The 20,617-nt window shown below is 44.2% G+C and overlaps 1 protein-coding gene across 4 annotated transcripts in view; it reads left to right on the forward strand.

Annotated features, from left to right (window-relative positions):
* TUBGCP2 (tubulin gamma complex associated protein 2) overlaps positions 1-20,416 on the forward strand; it is a 38,074-nt gene extending 17,658 nt beyond the window's left edge. For 3 of the 4 annotated variants that reach the window (XM_052799148.1, XM_052799149.1, XM_052799151.1), the window contains 9 exons: positions 101-281; positions 2,836-3,016; positions 3,692-3,864; positions 5,265-5,393; positions 6,805-6,925; positions 11,446-11,589; positions 12,191-12,319; positions 13,180-13,343; positions 20,018-20,416. In XM_052799148.1, coding sequence (XP_052655108.1) covers positions 101-281; positions 2,836-3,016; positions 3,692-3,864; positions 5,265-5,393; positions 6,805-6,925; positions 11,446-11,589; positions 12,191-12,319; positions 13,180-13,343; positions 20,018-20,123 — 1,328 coding nt within the window. In that variant the 3' untranslated portion in view covers positions 20,124-20,416. The remainder of the gene's footprint in view (positions 1-100; positions 282-2,835; positions 3,017-3,691; positions 3,865-5,264; positions 5,394-6,804; positions 6,926-11,445; positions 11,590-12,190; positions 12,320-13,179; positions 13,344-20,017) is intronic. The other variant, XM_052799150.1, reaches the window with a different exon arrangement.
* Positions 20,417-20,617: the final 201 nt, after the last annotated feature.

Raw genomic sequence — 20,617 nt, forward strand, 5'->3', positions numbered from 1 at the left:
TTTCACAGCATATATTCCTCTTGAAGGTAGTGGTCTGAAAGTTTTCCTGTTGGATATACAGTAGGTATCAATATGGGTCATTCTTTCTTTTTGCTTCTAGGGAAATATTTAAATGTTGTGCGAGAATGTGGACGGGATGTTACCTGCCCTGTGGCTAAAGAGGTCATCTATACTTTAAAAGAGCGAGCATATGTGGAACAAATAGAAAAAGCATATAACTATGCTAGCAAAGTTCTTCTGGATTTCCTAATGGAGGAGAAAGAGCTGGTGGCTCACCTAAGGTTTGATTTATTTTACTAAACGGATGTTAAATAGATTGGTTCTGATAGTGAACATAAGTTTTTGAAGTTAGCTCTCTTTTCTTGGGATATTATTGATGTATTCTCTCGATTTCCATTAGAAAGGTTGACCTGAAAAAATAAGATTTGGGTTTTTTCCTGAAGAAAAAAAAGAAAAGTGTATAATCATAGAAATGTTGGGTGGGAAGGTTGTCTGGGGGTCTCTAGTCCAACTTCCTTGGAAGGCTGTTGCCAAAACTAGGTCAGGGCAGTTGTGGCTTTGTCTAGCCCAATCCCAAAACCTGCCCTCAAGTATGGACGTCCCCCACCTCTCTCATGACTTGTCCCACGGCTGTATGTCACTTCCACCCAGGAAAGGAGTTTCCCAATATCATCTGGTATGATCAAGAAGAGTTTAATTTGAATAAGAAATAGCTTGATATTAAGTATCTCACCAAATATATGCCATGGTTATTGTTCATGCAAACACAGGTAATTGGGAAAGAGTAAGTGTATTAGCCTCAAGTTTCGGTACTGGGTTTTTCTTAATATTGTCCTTTTTTTAAAGTTCATTTTAAACCTATATTTTGATTCTTGTAACACATTCAGGTGATAGCAAATGCAAGTGCATTCTAGCATGCAAACTCCAGCTTTCTTGTGCTAATCAAACTTTTAGTTTTATTGCTATCTTCAGAAAACAGAAAAAACAGGAATCTTAACTATCCAGAAGACCAACACAGCAGCAAATAGTAGAAGAAATTGCAGCTGATAGCTGGTTGTAAGATAGTTTGTAATTGGGCTGAGACCTGGTACCAGAGGTTCTGCTTCAAACCAGTGACAGACTGTGAAAGAAAGTGGTCTGAGCTTCGTGGGACAAACCTGCCAAGTGACTTGCACAAGGAGATGCCAATTGGGGGACATAAGCTGGAGCAGTAATGGCAACTGAAGTGAATGTGCCTAGTGGGCCAGGTGGGATTGCTTTGGGCCTGCTTTATGCTAGGTCTGAAAAAGTTGTAGCTGCAACAAAGGTGTCTGCTCCAGACTTGGGAACACTACAGCTCCAGCTGAGAGAGGTTGTGGGAAGACCTGAAGATCCATGGTTCACTCCTTTGAAACTGATATGTGCCTTCCTGTCCTGTGAAAACCACCAGAGAACATGCCTTGTTTCATGAAAGGTTATAAGAGCTGTCTGAAACCTGTCAGTTAAGGAGATTGTTCCTAGCCTTGCTAATGACTGTCATCCTTCCAAGCCTTCTTTGCTCAATAGGATTGTTCAAAAGACACTGGCGGCACATGTCTTCTGTTGGGCCCGTCTATCACAATGTAGTTTCAGGTTAAGGTGTTGCTCAGCCTCTCCAGCTGGGGTTGATGTCTGTGACCTCCTCATCTTTGAAACAGCCTCTCTGCTAGATCATTCTGCAGCTGTCCTGTGTGCATGTAATCTGCTGGGGTGCAAGGGCAGGGGCAGCTGGTTGAGGAGGAAGTTACTGAGCTTCCAGCGTGTATGTGCGCTTTGAGGGCTGAAGTGGGATGGTTGTGATCAAACCCCAGGGACCTGTGACAGATAACCACTTCTCAGTTAAGCAGGAGTACTGACTCTCTCTCTCCAGCATCCCAGAAATGTTGCTTGGAAGGGACCAACAACCTTGGCAGGTCTCTAGTTCAACCTTCTGCTTGAAGTGGGGTTGTCGCCAGCATTAGGTCAGGTTTTTATTTGGGTTTGCGCTCTAGGGTGTGTCAGCAGTAAGTATCTCGCTCCCCTACCTGTTATGTCCTCAGTTACCCGCTGACACTGTCGTGACTTCCTTATGACTGGGGGAGTTTTCTTGGTTCAAGAGAGTAATGACAATCAGGGAAACAGAGGGGCTGAGCATCGTCCCAAATTGACAGTGATCAGGAGTCTGCAGCCACATTGTGTTAAGGCTGTGCTGGTCCTATTTTTGCTCTGAAAACTGCAGTTATCGTGTGTGATCTTTAGCCAGGCGCTAAGTTAATCCTCAAACTCTCCTCTGAGCTATTTCCAAGCTCCTGGCCGAGTGCACTTAACTCTCCCTGGTGCCAAGTGAAAATTAAAGTTTATGCGTTAGCAGAAGTCAATGCAAGTACCTGGAGTACTTAAAAAATCAGCACAGATACTTGTTCATTCAAAGGAGTCCAAGATTCTGCTCTGTATTGGCAACTGCCTCTTGATGGATCTGCACATCGTGGAGGTTGGAGTGTTGTTCAGGGTAGCAGTATAAGCCTTTGCCCAGCAATGTAGTGCATACTTTTTTTTTCTAAGGTGCATTTTTCAAGGAAAAAAAGAACAGCAACAGCCCTGATCTGACTGCACAAAAGCGTCCTGGCTGAGGTGGAAGGGAGGAGGGGACATGCATAAAAGACTAGTCTCCAGATGTGGAGTCTCCAAATATGGCTGTGTGTAGTGTATGAAGAGGAACATTTTGTGATTAAACCCAGCAGGCTGGCTGAATTGATTGTTTTTGTTCTTTTAGGCTTAATATGGATTAACTTAAGCTTTAAAAAACATGATCAATTGTCCCTCCATTTTCTTGAGCAGATCTATAAAACACTATTTCCTGATGGATCAAGGGGACTTTTTTGTTCACTTCATGGATCTCACGGAAGAGGAACTTAAGAAGCCTGTAGATGACATCATAACTACGAGGCTAGAGGCTCTGCTTGAATTAGCCCTGCGAATGAGCACAGCCAACACAGATCCTTTCAAGGACGATTTAAAGGTAAGAATGTATGTAAGCAGAAGATAATTGAATTTGAGCTGAAGGCCTTCCGTGATTTGGGAAGATCTGTGTGCCTGTAAGAACCTGCTGAATGTACAGTGAAGGAAAAGAGAATTGATGGCTGTCCTTCTGTAGACCTCTGGGTTAAGTCCTCTTTCATCCAGATTAGTAACTGGAAGTACCCACCCTGGACAAGGGGCTGCGTTTTCTTGCTGGCATTTGCACATGGAGAAGGTGCTTTTGGGTGGCCTCAGGATGAGGTGGAAGTAGTAGTATGTCTCTCATACTTAATCTCAGCTTTGGTGCTCACTTTGGAGTACGAGAAAATACCTGATTAGAAGTCCTGCCTATTAATGATTGTGTATTTCACAGATGTGAAGCAGCACAGAGGCTGTGCCTGGGGAGTGTGAGATCTGAATAGACCTTACAGAGGCTGAGGGCAAGGGAGAATGATCAGCAGAGTAGTATGTTGTATGCTGATTGTTAAATACTACAGTGACACTGCTCCGGTGTCTGCTGCAGTGCTGTCCAGATCATGTCATTCACTATTGCTTCCTAGGTGGTCTGATGACTTGAGAGTGACTCTAATAATTTGCACTTCTGCCACACGTCTGTTGCTACGCAGTAGTTGTGAGTATCCTGTAGCTTCATTTTTTTCCTGCTTTTCCTTTATAGATTGACTTGATGCCTCATGACCTCATTACACAGCTCTTGAGAGTATTGGCCATAGAAACGAAACAGGAGAAGGCCATTATCAGTGCAGATCCCACAGAGCTCACTCTCAGCGGTCTGGAAGCATTTTCCTTTGACTACATTGTTAAGTGGCCTCTGTCCCTTATTATAAACAGGTAAAGTATCAATCCACTGAAGGAAAAAAAAGACAGAAGGTTTTGCATTGAGGTTGAAACACATCTCCACGCAGCAAAATACTGGAAAGCCTGTATCCTTAAAGTGATGTTTTAAGTTGCTGACTAGTATGGAATGCTTTGGGGTTGTTGAGCCCTGCTTGCTCCACTTGTAGGCTATGGAATGTGGCTTGTATCTTCAACAGAGCCCTACTAGACCATGTCTAAGGGATGCTTGGAAAGTCAAGCTTTCATTTTAAATGGTGGGAAGACACAGATCAAAGGATGCTTTCTCAGCCTGGTCCCTGCTATTACTTGTGACTGGTCACCCAGTTTTCATTTGTCCATGGCTTTCTGAAGTATCTCCCCTGAGAACATGAACTCTGACAAGAGGGTTTCCATGCAAGAATTAAGCATTTCTCAAATGTGGAGAGCAGAACAAAATGCATTTTCTGATATCCCTGGTTGCGAACTAGAAGGATACAGGCTGTTGCTAGAATTGCTATAGCAAGCTATTTTGCATTTAATTGAGTTATGAGGGACAGGATGGTTCATTTTGCTGCAGGGATTTGCCCCCTGTTTCCCTTGAGAAACGCTGGCAGACCTGCTACTGTGAGCCAAGGCAAGTAGGACAAGCAGCGTTAACATGAACAGGGTGACAGATGTTGAATTGTTAAATGCCAACAATTAGTTTGTCCCTTAATTTCCCCTTTAAAAAAAACACTTGACACAGTGGGACTTTTCTAATGACGTGATGCTTTTGAAATTATGTCTCTTTCTTTCAAATTAAGTGTATTAGCTCTGATGGTAGCTGATGGAAGTGAAAATACTATTTGGTAAGGTTTCATGAACTGTATCGACTGGAGCTCTATAGACACCTACACCAAAGTGTCTGAATGCAGACCTGAATCCAGTCCCTGAAGCTATAAATAAGCATACCCATCTGCTTCTGACAGTGCATTGCTGATGGGGTAATGCTGCCTGTAGCTTGGTTACAGCTTTTTCTTCATCTTTTTGGAGAATCCTAGTGAATTGTTTTGGTGATCGTAGCAGTCTTAGTGCAGTGGGTACATGACCGCAGGCTTTCAGCCCTCTGTCCCAGCATCTATGTGAGTGACCTTTCTGCAGGTAGCTCGAGGGAATTGAAGAAGGAGGCTGGTGATGTACCCGCTGGCAGGAAATATGGAGGAGGAACTCCTTGGAGAGAAATTCTTTGGGATGACAACAAATATGATTTTTTTTTCTTTGGTTTGAATTGTTTCAGTGCGGATCTGTGTGCGTCCTGACGGCGTAAGGAACATATTGTGTAAAGTCTCTTTGCCTTTGAGCAGCCTCAGCCTTCACAGCTTAGTCTGTCAGTCAGAACAGCCCTTAATCTGAATGGGTTTCTCCTTTCTTTCCAGGAAAGCACTGACAAGATACCAGATGCTTTTCAGACACATGTTCTATTGCAAACATGTGGAAAGACAGTTGTGCAATGTTTGGATCAGCAATAAGACGGCCAAGCAATTCTCCCTACATTCAGCTAAGTGGTATGGCCTTTTTGTCTGCTGGATCAGATGTGAAGTTTTGGGTTTTCTTCTTGCTAGTTAGATATGTCGTGACATGGATCAGATCATTTCGACGTGAAAAAGATCCTTACAAATTTCTTACAGGCTGAGAGAGGTCAAAATATAACAATTTAGGTTTCAGTAGGAAGTGTCTGCTCAATAATCTTTGTGCTACTTGGCTCATTTCTCTTTGTTGGCATGAAGTTTTGGAAAGGAAGAGATGGTCTTTAGGGTTAGCTCATTATACACTGAACAGTTACAGCAGAGGACATCTGTGCATATACTGTCTTGGTTGCTACTTTAGCATCAGCAAGATTAGTAAGGACCCCAGTAGTTTAAAAGCAACATTTCTTCTGGCCAGACCACTAGCAAGGACTCATGACCTTCACGCAGCTTGGCTAATGTTTGGGGTTTTGGTGTGATACAAATTGAATGAGGTAAAATTGGTGGGGTGTTTTCCCAGGAAATCATTCTATCTTGTTCCATCTGTGAGGGTAGATTTTCGTCTTTGGATCTGCACCCCAGGTGCTGGAGGTGCCTATTTGGAGAGTGAGGCAGACCCCAGCATTGCGGGCAGTACCTTCTGCCTTGCCAATGAGCGCTTCCTGGTGACAAGGTACCCTCGGCTGCCTTGGCACTGACCTCAGCCATCATGACTGTAGCTCTGGTTCTGTAATTGTAGAGGTATTAGTGGAAGAGACCTGTGAGGGTCTCTAGTCCAACCTCCAGCTCACAGGACGACTGTGATCAGCAGGGGACAGGACAGCCGTGGTTGAAAACCCCTAGGGTGGGTATCCCCCACATCTCCGGTGACCTGTCCCAGTTTGCTGAAGTCAGTTCTTAGTTTGCCATCACAGAGCCTGCATAAATTACCATTGAAAGAACTGCTATATAATCCTACCATTCTATTTTTAAGGTGAAATTGCATTAAATACCCCAGGTAGCAGGTGATTTGATTAAATATTTGGATCCCCTGAATATATTGATGCAAGGCATAAAATATTTTTTCCCAGTAAGGCTGGAAAGAAACATGAACCATTTATCTTGTTACATTTTGCTCTGCTAACAAATGCATGTCTCACTCGATAGCTACACTAGTAAATTTGCTTTAATATTTAATATTAAAATTTCAGTTGAATATAAGCAAATATTCAAAGTAATTGTCCAGTCTATAACAGGTTCAAAGCTCTGACTCTAGTAATTGAGGGAAAGCCATTTGAATATGTGGAAAATAATCAGAAGTGGTTTGCATTAACTTTATAATCCCTTCCACACTGCAGCAGTGAATTTGCTAGGACAGAAATATTTAGCTCTGCTTGACTGTGCAAGCCTGGTGATAGTTCTTCGTGGCATTTGCTAGCTCTAAGATGTGTGGGTGTGATTTCTCCCCTAGGTTTGCTGGTGCTTTCACACTGCGGCAGCGGATGCTGAATTTTGTACAGAATATCCAGTATTACATGATGTTTGAAGTGATGGAGCCAACATGGCACATTCTTGAGAAGAACTTGAAGCTGGTGAGTGTATGTGCTTGAGAGAAGTTGGAATGGAAGTCTTAAGTTAACAAATTTAATAGAGGGGAAAAATGCCTATTACTGCAGGTATCTGTTAAACATTTTGCTGGAGGCACTTAAAGTATCTGGGAACTGTTGTTCTTATCACGCTGCAAAGGGTGCTGCTGTTCTACATCACCTTTCTGCTTTATTAGTCACACATCCTTTCTCTCTGCTGCATCCTTCTATCTATGCCCAGCTCGTACTCTGCACCCTGTTATGTAAAGGTGGTGTTCTGCTGAACATCGCCTTACACAGAAGAAAGAAAACTATGGAAAAGGAAGAAGAATGCAGGGTGCAAAGATCATAAACTGGTCCAGACATCTTCAGCTGATTCCTTGGCTGACTTATAGTGCTCTTAAAAGCCAAGTCTGTGCTTTCTCTTCCATGAAGCTGCCAAGGACTGGCATGTTAGGACTATCTGTTATAAAATAGGGCCTTCCTTGTTCAGGTGGCTATTCCGTATGTGTATTTCCACTGCAGGTGGGTAAGGCTGGAGAACTTTTCCACTCCGGTGGTATCTGGGAGAGGCTAAGCTCACTTCCCACTGGTTTTTATGCCTGATGAGGGGGTATCTGGGCAAAGCATGCCTGGCATTGTTTTGATTCCTTTCACGGAGATGTAATGTTCTGAGCTGTGGGATTTTCCAGGTGTGTTGCAGAATATTTCTGGTTCACTAATCCAAGTTAGTGACTTCTCTAGAAATTAACTCTTTGCCCTAACAAAAACTGCAAGAATCAATTTTTATCTCCTGATGGGCATGTGAGATGCCTTTATTATTTCACAGAGGAATACATTCTCAGATAGTGTCCCACCTGCCTGTTTTAAACCAAGAATGAGAAGTCATTGGGAGCTTACCTTTCAGAACAGGCTGTTCAAGAAGCCCATAAAGGTCTTCTCATGTCTGGCTTCATTCACATCAGATTTTTTGGTTCCATCCTTAACAACAGAGAAAAAAACCTGTCACCCACAGATCAAGGGCTATTCTCTCTCTAGAGCAAACCCTTCTCTCCCTTCCTTTTTTACCTGACTGGTAAAGATCTAGACTGTCGGGGCATACAGAGTAACTGTGGAAGTTCATTAGACAAGTGAAGTATGGTGCCTGAGTACTGGCGGATCAGATGAAAGCCACAGCAATGCTGTAAATACATGTTGTCTTCCTTGCCATCAGCCTGGGCCCAGCCCATAGCTTCTTCGTTGCCTAGGAACATGTGCTGGAACCAGGGCACTGGTTGCCTCAGCTCTCAGCACCAGTAGACCTGCCTGGCTTCTTCTGGTTTCTGGCATACAAACAACTCTGTGGGCAGAAAAAGAGAGCAGAGGTGGCATCTTAGGTTACTTCTGTACTGCTGCCTAAAACAAAGGCAGAGACATAGGCTGTCTGCTCCACATTACATAGCAAATGTCTCCACTGGGTCCTGTGTGGTCCTAACATACAATCATTTTGTGTTCTTCTAGTTTCAGGTGTTTGCAGCAGTCTGGGGAGGGCTGTATTGTAGCTGTTTTCATAACATGAAACTGCAGGGAAGCATTGCATGGGCTGGGGTATGTCGTGAGGGTCTGTGCAAGTGCTCGAGGGTGCAAAGCTTGGTGGAGTAGTGTTGGAGGGCTTTGCCAAGGGAGGGAGTCTGTCTTGCTGCCACCTCCTCCATGCCAGGAGACAACTTGAGAAGGCCATTAGAAAGTGCTATTCCTGAGCTTTGTATGACAGTTGCCTTGGCGTGTGGCACTTGGCACAGGCAAGGGCTGTGCCAGGCAGTGAACTTGTGTTTAATTAGAGCAGATGATCAGTGATCCATTCCTCAGGGGTGCTTATTTTGCAGCATAACCTTTGTGATGGCTGTAGTCATTTTCCTTATCCCAAGGGACACTGCGTTCCTCATGGTCCTTCTGAGTTTCGTTACCCACTGTGGTGCTGCTGTGTTGGGGCTGGTGTTAGGGTGCCCCTGCTACTGTGAGGAAACAGGAGGCAGATGTACATCACCTTATTATTCTTTCCTCTGGTAGTCATCCTGTGATCAGATGCTTTTGGGTTGCACATCTTTTTCCTCTTACACCATGAAAAACATTTATCTGATGTACCAAACAGCTAAACACTCCCTCTGGAATCTGCATTAAGCCACAGCAGCTCTTTTGGCAGCTCTCTGATGAGCCTTGTGAATCTTCAACATCAGCTGACCCTGTCTTAGTTTCTACTGTGTATTGGGGAATTTTTCTGGGGTCAGCTAACCAACATTTTTTGATGCCATGTCATCCTTTTTCCTGGAGAATTCACAGGAGGTATCAGGTCTAGGATTGTGAGCATCTCTGCATATTCTCGGCAAGGGCTTCTGGAGAAGAAGAGGTTATATGTCAAGCTCCTGGATGATCTGAGAGTAGTGTACTTGCTTCTTAATTTTGTGTAAGTTTAGGTTTGCAAAATTTAATACTCAGTTTACTTTACTGGCATTGAGGCACTTGAAAAAGTTATCCTGTCCCAGGTTCTTCTAAACTGATTTCAGTCTCTGCTGATTCTAGATGTCCTAGAAGGGACTGTTAAACACAGTAGGCATGCGGTCTGTATTGACGGCATCCGCTATTCGGAAGAGACAATCTCCTGACTCCAGAGTTTTTGCAAAGACTTTATGTCTAAAGATCCCTCTCTGCTTTGGCTCTCAGACATTGAGTTTCTCTGCTCCTTCAGAGATATAGCGGTGTTGAAGCATTTTTATTTCAGTTTCAAAAAGGAATTTGCCAATTTATACTGTTTCTTGGAGGAGCCCATTCCCAAGAAACCTTTTTGATAGCCCAAGCAGGCAGAATTTTTCCCTTGCTATGGAACATCTCTGAGCCTCTTTAGCCTGCCAGAGATGTTGAGATAGCAGGTATAAAGTGACTTTGCTGGCACTGGGGAAGGGTGTTTCCATGGCTGTATGTCAAGGAGATCTGTCCATGCGTTCACCATATGCTGCTTCATTTCTGAAACCTTGAGGGCTGCTGCAGTGTTTTGTAGAGCATTTCTACCATTGCTCTGTACATGAAGGGCTTCTCCAAGTAATAATGCAGTAGCAAAGACTCAAAGCTGCCCGTGATGTGAATATGTGCACAAGTCATCACTGGAAACCGAGAAAGTTTTTTGGCAAGTTAGCAAAGTCTTTGAGACATAATCCAAATGTATGTTTGCCTCCCATCCTCATCAGTGTCCTTGAAGGCTTTTAAATCTCTGGGAGATGGAGCATGCCCTCTACCAGTGCTGGGGCAGGAAAAGTCTGGCTCTAGGCAGTGTTGTGATATGGGCACCTGTGCGTCAAACAACTCAATGCTGCCAGCTAAAGAAGCTGTTTCAGCAACCACTTTGTTATGCAGTCTTGTAAAAGAGCCGCTTACCAGGGATGACATATCCCCAGCTACTGGGTAAAATCTTCCTTGATTTAAATAAAAGCATCATTTATTTCCAAACAGAGGATGCAGAACTGGCTCTTTAACATCTGTAACCTGCAGGCTGGGGTAGTTTTTTCCTTTCATTTGCATTATAGGAGGGAAAAGGATGATCCCGACTGGTCCCATGTAGTGCCTTACGCTGTTTTTTTATTTGTCAGACTTCTCTCTTGTGCATTTCCACTTGAAGTTAAGGTGCTTTCTTCCTAAAAATATAACTAGTATCTTCACCTTCAAAACATCACTGTCTTCATCAACACAACTAGCATCTTTATTGCATTAGAGAGCGGCATTTATCCCTGTTCTGTACTAGTTGTTTAAAAGGTTATGGAGGAGTTTTTTGGCTTGATCCTGATGGAGTGGTGCGGATACTTCGGCAGTTTTAGTCCTGTGGTTCTTTCCTAGCTTGACTTGTGCTCTCAGTTTCAGCACATCCCGTAATTGTACAGAGTGAGAGGGGCTTTCTAATCTGTCATTTAAAACTCAAGACTGAAACAGCCCACTGAAGTAGCAGAGCTGGACAAAAATCTTACAGAATCCTTGCAACACTGCATGTCTCAGTTCCTTATTGTGCTCCTAAAACACGTTTCTGAATAACCTGTATGTTTTAAGCCTTGTAAACTTACTGACATTTAAGGTTCTTTGATTTATTTTCCTCTTTTCAACTTATTGTAGCTGACTTTACTGAGATTGTGAAGGTGGGAGTGGGCATGACAAGCAGATTTAAAAGCAAAGGAAGTGCATGTTCATAAAGCACATAACTCCATCCTGCGCCTCCTTTCCAGTGGAGGGTTTTTATGATTAAACGAAGCATAATTTGATTGAGAAGTTGATGTGACAAATCACAGGTAAAAAGCCGGTGAAGGGCTGTTGAATGCAGTAATGCAAATACAGTCTCCACCCCAGGATGTTTCTTGAAGCTGGAAGGTACATGAGAAGTATCTGAACAAGCCCTCGAGCATGTCTGAGAGGTCACTGTCAGAGGCAGGATGCTGGGTTAGAGCTTTGGTCCGGTGCAGCACAGCAGTCCTGGTTTGGTTTTTCATTACTGTGCTATCCTGCCACAGGCATCTAATATTGATGATGTCCTGAGCCACCACACAAGCTTCCTGGATAACTGCTTGAAGGACTGCATGCTAACCAACCCGGAGCTGCTGAAGATCTTCTCCAAGCTGATGTCTGTCTGTGTCATGTTTACAAACTGCATGCAGGTATGTACAGCCTCCCCGTATTGACCATGCCACTGCCAGCTGCTTTGGGTGCCAGACAGCTATGACAGTCCTTTTTTTCAACTCAACCCCTCTTGTCCTCAATGCACGTGGAAGAGCCTCTGTTCCTCCTGCCAGCAGGCTTTAGAGCTTGACTGCTCAGACCCTCATCCTTTCTCCCAGATGGTTTCTGTGGCTTTTCCCTCCACAAAATTCTTCATGCTTTTCTTTTTTGGTGTTGGGATCAGCCTCATATGAACTGAATTACCTCTCTTCAGCCAGTCCTGCAGCAAAATTTGAGGTGTAAGTGGTAAGGCTCTGTAGTTTTTAGCATGCTCTTTTGAGGGTCAGGTGATTGGACCCATGGAGACTGATCTCCATGAACACACTCTAGCCAGCATCTCAGGGAGCCCATAGCTTTAAAAAAACCCTACCTTCCTTTGGGTTTAGGGAGCTTTGTGTATTAACATTGTAAATTTAATCTCGGAGTTAGCTTTCATGGGAGTTAGCTAGCTGCAGGGCTAGTAGAACTGAGCCAGCCTCATGCTTTGCCATAACTGAAAAAATGGAACTAACCGTTTCCCCAACCCTCTGCCCTTCCAAGAGGTTCACCCAGAGCATGAAGCTGGATAATGAGATGGACCGGCTCACCTTAGAGCACGGCACAATGCTGGGCCCACCAACAGAGGAGGAGCGTGCTGAAGAGACTGCGAAGAAGAAGCTGACTAACAAGGTGGGACACAGGATGGGCAGCTGGGCCCTTTCCTCTGTGAATGCCGCCAGGGTTGCAGTCTGGTCAGGGTGGCTGTCCTACCTCTTGCAGGTAGACCTTCCTAGTTTCTAGAGCACCCAGAATCTTTGCAGAATTGTGGGCATTTTTGAGGGTAGTGTGAAGTGCTGATGGTGTTCTCAAAGTCTGCTTTGAAGACCCTGTCTCCCTCAGCAGTCCCTGCACTTGTTTTTAAGTTCTTAGTTGTATTTTCGGCTGTGCAGTGGGTACCCACATACAGGCTTTCTGCAACTCAAGAACTTTCTTCTTTCCAGAACTAGCATTTTGTGATGGATGAAGCAATAAACTGTCAGGTGCGACTCTGCAGCCCATCCCTTTCACATCTGGGGTATTTGTCTTGCCCACATTTCTCTGTCGATGCACATGTACTAAGGGATTTGTTTGGCATGCTCTGCTGTTAGCAGACTGCCTCCTGTCCTGCTGAAAGCCCCTCTCTGGCACACAGCCAGTAGAGTCCATCACACTGCAAGGCAGAGTGCTCCAGAGGTTACAGCCTGTTGTAGGCAACACTCACTTTCTGCTTCCTGGCTTTTCCTCCTGCTTGAAAATAAATAATGACAACATATATTTGAGGATAACTCAACTGGGATCTACTCTGGGGTTCTCCCAGATAGGCACAGCAAAGTTTTTAACTACCAAGGACCTTGCAACTGTTTTGAAAGATTTATTTTAGTGACTGAGCAATTGTTAAGTTTTATGGCAGTATTTTTGAGCAGGTTAGGAGATAGGGAAGGAGTAATTGCATCTCTTTGGCAAGTGCGAATCAGCAAACACATGGGACCACTATGCGTTTGTCTTGATAGCTTTTAGCAGAACATGCTGACAACCTCCACCTGACATCTGGCTTCGAAGCAACGATCAACAAGTTTGATAGCAATTTCTCAACACATCTGCTGGACCTGTTGGACAAACTGAGCATTTACAGCACCAATGACTGTGAGCACAGCATGCTCAACATCATCTACAGGTGAGCCAGTAGTTTTCTCTCTGTAACTTCCCCTCTTGTGGTTCTCAAATTCAGCTCAGGAAGAATAATTGCTGTTTATAACTGTGCATGTCTGCCCCATCAATGAAAACAATGAAATCACAATAAATATTGCTTTGCATTTCGACCCAAGGCTTCAAAAAAAGAACCACATTCCTTTGAATTATGTGAAATTTGTCTATTAATGTTGTAAATGTAATGCAAGTGTTAGTTTTCTTGGGGATTATCTCACTGTGTAGACAGTGAATAAGCTGATTCCTGCATACAGCGTAAGTATTCCAAGATGAGAAAACCATGCGAGGGATTGATCATAAGTGGCTGTTTTGTTTTAAGTTCAAATCTTGTATTTATTGAAATAAGCATCCCTTAATATGTTTTTATTGTGGCCTCACCCGTACTTCCTCCTTCTTAGAAATCAAAATTCCTCCAGTAATACCTAAAAGGCAGGTACACAAAATACACTGCAGGAAAAAGAGAGAGAGAGAGAGAAGGAGATTAGGTTTTGCTGCTAGGTTTATAACCTCTGTGTTTCTTTTTCAGTAAAATGAGATGCATGAGGCCTTCTTTGGAATGATTAACATTTGCTTTTGCTATGAGAGTCATACATATTAGTGTTGCTGAGCTTTTTAAGATCTGTGTTATAGATTGCTGTAGCATGGAGGGACCTGCCCTGGTACTTCTAGCTTTGAGGAACCACAGATAATGCTCTAGGAGCATTACCCGGAGTTGAGCACATGTGCTATGAAAGCAGAATGCTTCTCGCTCTGATCCTGCTATCACACTTTAGGAGCAAAACAGAAATAACTGCAACAATGGAGTTTGCTGCTGGGAGCAGCTTTTAGTGTTTGTGGCTGGAATATGTTTTTCAAGAGTTAAGAACCCATGAAACCTAGCAGCCTGCAGATTGGAAATGTTCAGCTGAGGCATGCGTATAACCACAGAATAAGAAGGCAAGCGAGGGTCAGGAGTTGACATCTCTTAATTCAGAGAGTCACCTCGGTAGAAGTCACATGTAAGAGCTGCTGGGCGCCAGCCTCCTCACACCTGGCAAAGACTGTGACACTTCAGAAATGCTGCTTGCAGACTGTTAGGCACATATGAAAACCAATTAATTTTTACAGTGACTTATTTTTTCCAGTGAAGAGGCAGGATATATATTGCGTATAGGCTTAATTTTAAGAGGCTAGGATTTTCCTGAATATAAAATATTTCAACACAACACTTTTTTAAGTGCTTGTTCTATGTTTGTAAGTCTAATAGACACATTTGCACTGTTACGGTGTGTGAGAGCCTAGAGGACTTGAGACTTACCTTCTTTGTTGTTGCTGTCAGCTAGGGGACAGAAAACAAAGCCATCCTAAACATCCATTAGTTTCTTCATGCTGTCTGTAAGGCCATGTGTAGCCTTATTTTCATGTGTAAGCAATTGTAAACAGCTCTTAGAGGACTAGCCAGAAATTAAGGTCATTTTTAGGTGTTGTTTCCTTCCATCTGTTTCTGAGGAAAGCCCTTCGTTTACTTCCTACTTTTAAGAATGTTATTCATCTAAAGTTGTAATGCTTTTCAATGGTGGATATGCTAGGGTCAGTTGTCGGTGATACGTAATTTTGTTCATAAATGTGCCTGATAACTGGTTAATCACATACATTTTCTTTCTTCCCTTGGTGCTGTAGGGTTTCATGCCACAGCCCCTTTGATATTTAGTGCAGAACAGGGTAGATCCTTATTTAGTTCTTTTTAACCACATAGGGCTAAAGGGTACTTTGAGCTTTCTCCTAACTGTGCTTTGTCCTCTGTTTTGTTTTGTTTAAGTGTAGTCTTATTGCTCCTCTGCTTTGTTTGGTCGGTCTTTGTGAACTGTACTTTTTGTTGGTTGTTCTCATCCTTTAACTTAATCTTCAGGAAAACCATAAGAATATTAACCTGCAACCATTAAGTTCTGTTTGCTGCCCTTCTGTACCAGATGTCTTTTATGGATGGCTGACAACCCTTACACCTCTGTTGAGATGTGCTACACCTGAAAACAGAGAGAGAAAAGGTTTCAGGAATGTTTTTCTGAAGCAGGTTGTTGTCCCCTCCTCATGCCCTGTCTCTTGAAGCTTTCATTGTTCTTTTCTAACAGCATCTGACAGGGCTGTCTGGGATTCCTGGTACCAACCTTTGCAAACACTGTTTTGTGAAGTATTCCAGCAGGAGACTGGGCTTCCAGTTATCCTTTATTTCTGAGAACTTACGACCAGCAACTACCATGCATTTACACAGCCCCTGGCTTCCTGTGTTAGCATCTGCTGCTCTATCTGAGATGTGGTCATGCAGCTGAGACCAAGGTTGAACAGTAAAACCTGTCATCCCTGTTACCATGGGTGCTTCCAGGAGTGGAGTCTAGCCCACCAGCTCCCACAACGCTGTAGAGAATTACATGTCTTGTCTTCTTCCTTGTAGGATTGTATTCCTTATTTAAGGAGGACAGGGATGCTCACAGGCATCTGAAAGGAAGTGCAGTGCCACAGGACTGCTTGCTGCTCTGAACTCTCCTGCTTCCATTCACTGTCAGGGTAGGAGCTTATCTTCCTACCACCAGAACTGCCCTTGTTGGTTGATACTCAGTCCCTGAAATGGGAAGGTAGGTGAGGACCCCTTCTCCACAGTCCTAATAACTCTTGATTCACTCCATCTCTGAAGTGACCAGAGTCAGAGGTCTCCTTCTTGTCTTGGAAATTCTTCAAAGACTTTTTTTGTGGCTGTGAGTGGAGGCCCCAACTGTACAAGTGATTGCTGTTCCTTTCAGGACTAACCAGGACAGTTAAGTCTCTGCAAATCCTTTTAGGAAATGATGATGCAGCTTATCAAGGCCTTGTGGACATTTTATGTCAGCCTTCATCTGCCTGGGCATCACTGTTTATCATCATTGGACTGTTGTAGATTGCAGGCAGGATCCATCTGTAGAAAAATTGACAGGCCAAAGGGATTAAGCTCTTACACTCCCCTCGCTGCCATCACTCCTAGGTGTCACAGTAGCATCCAGAGTCAGGCTAGATTCAGGGATCGAGACCGCAAGCAGTTGAGTCATCCAGGCAAGAAAATTTACTCTTTCTCAGTGCTCCAGCCCTGCCTCCTTCTTTATCAGCCCTGCCTCCTTCTTTATCAAGGGCTTACATTTTTATCATTACCAGTACAAGTTCTAACAGACAGGCTTTTTAATGATGCACCATCCAGGAGATCTTAATGGGAGCTAACTCTATGATCCAGGTGCTTGGACATCATTGCGGGTGGCACAGGGCATGGCCAACACAGTGTTGAAGACCCAAGTTGCCTGCTCTTTTAATAGAAAAGCATCATGACCCCACAGTTCTTGAGTCTTGTAAAGAACGTGTGGAGATCATCCCATTGGTGGGATCACCCAGTTCAGTCCAAGGCTGGAGTACGTTCTCAGCTTACTCAAGTCAACAACGTCAAGTCCTCAACCAGTCTATACACCATGCAACAGCAGAAGTCCTGCGGCCTTCCATCACATTTTTATAATGTGTGATGCCAGACATTGATGTAAGGCCTTTTCTGGCAGTAGCTCAGGTGGTGTCCTCCTTCCAGCACTGCTCCTACGCTTAGCATCAGAGGTTCCCCTCTTTTATCATTGCCTCCCCACCCTTGTGTCAATGTTATGCTTCTGCCAGGATGGTGGGATGAGCTGATGCTGCACCATGGAGACTGGCTGTGTATCTTGTTCAGTTGTCTGTGGTCCATGGCACCATGACCAGGAGCTATCTTCCGCCAGATGCCTTTGTGTTTCACAGACTGCACACGAGCATTAGCTGTGCCAGGAGGTGACTCCTGAGCTGTGGAAGCTCTGGAGCCCATTCTTCCAAATATGGAGAGGTTGGTTTTTACAACGAGTACATCCTGCTTCAGGAGAAAGGAGAAGTATGGTGATTCAGGCGGGTTGCGAGAAAACAAAATGCTTCTGTTAGCAGTTTGCATTGAGGATGGTGACCTAAGCTGTGTGCCCCCTGGTATTTCCATGCCCCAGTTCTGTTCAAGGGCTGCAGACGAAATACTGGGTCTTTATGCCAATAGGACTGTCATCTCTATCAAGTGCCCCAGTTTGGACTGTCTGGGGCCATGTGAGTCTTCACCAAGATGATGGACACAGCTGGACCTTTACTGTCAAACCAGATGTCCCTCCTTAACTGAAATACTGCATGTCAACAGGCCATGCAACAGAACCTGTCCTTCCATTTCTACAGGCTGCTCAGTAATGTTTAAAAGAGTGGAAGTCCCACGATGAATGCCCAGACATGACATTTAGCTCTCATTCAGTCTGTAGAGATTATTGGATCGAGTCCTGGACTCTATGGCAACAGGAACCCAAGAACCAGAGTGGAGACGGTTGCCATCTGAAACAACATATTTGACAGAGAGACGGAAGAGTTTTTAAGACATACCAGTCTTTTCCTATAAATGATAACCTTTTTATATGACTGCTTTTCAAGGGTGATAGTCAACATGTAAGATAGATAACAAAATATCCCTTTTATTCATAATTCTGGTACTGTGCTTTTATTTATTTGATCCTGGTTAATATTTATTCAGTTTACAGTAGCTGAGGCACAACCATTGTATTTGTAGCACCAAACAACAGAAGGTGGAGATCCAGAGGGCTTCCTTCAAAGTGGGGAAGCTCACACATAACTCACACATCTTCAGTGTGCTGAAGTCCTGCTCAGGTGCCTTGGCTCCATCAGTAGCAGTGCTGACAGAAGGTTGGCAATGGCAGAAAATCTCCAGAGTCACTCCTTCACATCCCAGTAGTGAAAAGGAGAAGAATTACAGCATAGAGGACTTTGTCAGAAGGATTACTTGAAACCAAATACTTAGAAATCTTAGGCATCAAGTGCTGTTAGCATTCATCAGATATCCTTCCTTTACCAGTTCAGAGGAAACAGCAATGATTGAGCTTAGAGTAAGACCAGTAGGATGTATGAAATGATGCAAACCCCAGTGAATAAAAGTTCCAGCCACAAAACAGGAAACTGAAAGTGTAAGCAGAGTTTGCAGAAGCATCACGCAAATCCTTAAGAGACAGTTAGAAAGATCACTTAACCCTAAAAACATAGCTGAAAGGGAAGCAAACCAAAATCTGCAATTCAAGAACTTTGCAATAAAGCAACTTTAGAAATGGAACAGATCCTCAAAGCAAGGATGTAAAGGAGTCCTGGCTTTATATTGGAATCAAAGTTTGGTAAATATGCTCTCCTCAGTGTCAGGTTTCCTTTGTACAACACTTAAAGGATGAAAGAGATGTAAGCTTTTCAACCAGGAGAGAGCAACAGATAAATTCCATCTGTCGAGCCTCTGTTTTCTGCAGTCACCAAAAAATGTCAAGTAACAATTTGTTGCCATTTGTGTAAGGTTGTTAAGCAACATGAAACTCAAATATTGTGCCCGTTCATTTAGTATTGGAGCAACTTAATTTGAGAAATGAAGAGAGTAACTTTTGTGTGATTCGCAGGCTTATATCGACTATTGCTTGGTGTTCCCAGGGCACACGTTTTTAAGAGCAGCATGTCGTAGTGCAGAGATCTGCCTAAGGAAGGTCACACCAGGCGTGGAGCTGGGTGGTTTTCTGGCATCATTTGGATTATCAAGGAGACAGGATTATGATATCGCTGATGTTGCCTGCTTTGGAGGGCCGTTCACAAGTATCAGCAGTACTTGTGATTTTGGCTGAGCATCTTCTCATCTTCTTGAATTGTGAATCTGTTCGAAGCATACTTGTGTTAGCAAGGAGGTGGTGGTAATGGAAACTGCAACATGTGATGGTAGTTACAGTGGATAATACGGTGGATTTCATACAGGAATTAATACCAGAGTTCAGTGGTGGTGAACTCTGGTATTAAGGAGTGGTGGGAAGTGGCCAGGAAGGTGTGGAGGTTTGAGGAGCCCTCACCCCTGGTGCCTTGTCCCTGAGTGACAGGTTGCCAGGCTTGTGTGGTCAAGATGTGGTTCTGGAGAAGAAGCTATTAGCAATTGGTCCTTCCTGGTGTATTTTATACACGTGTAAAGAACAGGTGAAATTTAGCCTGTTGTCAAGGGATGAGCACAGAAGAGGTGTGACCGACAACCCCTGTGGCACAGTGCAGACGTCCCCATCTTGCTCTGAACAAGCCGCTATGTCTACCCAGCCTGGGGCAGTCCCGTGCAGGGATGGCAGGTCCAGAGCTCGTGGCAGTGTGGCCACGTTCAGCTGATGCCCTGGGAGAGGTTTCTCATCCAGGAGCCATGGTTGGGTAAGAGGAAGGCAGTGCTTGGTGGGGTGGGCAAGGGGGAGTGTGGCTGCTTGAGAGGTCTGCTGCAGCGCAGACCCCTTTGCTGCACAGACAAGCATCCCCCCTTCTTCCCGCAGTGAGACTTGCTTTGCTTTGCTTCACACCCCTCATTTCAACCAACTTTGTCCTAAAATTCATCTGACCCCATAAAAGAGTTTACATATTTTTGGATCCCCTTGCTGCCTTCAAGTGCCTTAATGAGCACCTGTGCTGCAGCACTTGCAGCACCAAGCTCTCAGGGGCCGTTGGCAGTGTGTTCGGCTTGCTGCGTGCTGCTCTTGGGCAGTGTTGAGCCAGCGGGCTGCCAAAACTTCTGGGTTTTTTGTCTCTCAGGTTGGACTTCAATGGGTTCTACACAGAGCGCCTGGAGCACATGTCTGCCGAGCGCAGCCAGAAGGCAGCTCCCCTGCTTCCCCGCCTGGCCGTACCTGCCCAGTGAAGCCCTGCTGTTGCCCCTTTTAGCCACCCCCTCTTCTGCACCAGCAGAGAACCGGACACTCACTGACTTCAAACTAGGAGTACTCAACCCTCTACATTGACAGTGCGAGCTGGAAACAAACCGTAAGGGTTGTCATAGAGAGACAGGGGAGTACTCAATCTCCTGAAATGTACGTAATGGATTTTCTCTTCTGAGAGGCTTTTTTGTTAAGTCCTTTTTTTTTTTTACTACATTGTAAAATGATGTATTTGTGTGTTGTAAAATAAATAAAAAATCAGGGTCTGTTAACAGAACTCAGGGTGCAAATTAGTCTTTTAGGTGACTAAATTTTGGTCAGCTTACAGAGATGTTGGTCAGCTGCCATGCGGCATTATTTTGGGAGGAGAGCCTAACAACTGGGGGGTTACTGGAATGATGCTGATCAGCTGCTCTAACTGATGACATGTGGTCTGGAGTTGATGAGCAGGTATGTGATGTTCATATCATATTGGCCG

This window comes from Harpia harpyja, chromosome 10, assembly GCF_026419915.1.
Source record: "Harpia harpyja isolate bHarHar1 chromosome 10, bHarHar1 primary haplotype, whole genome shotgun sequence".
Taxonomy (NCBI): Eukaryota; Metazoa; Chordata; class Aves; order Accipitriformes; family Accipitridae; genus Harpia; species Harpia harpyja.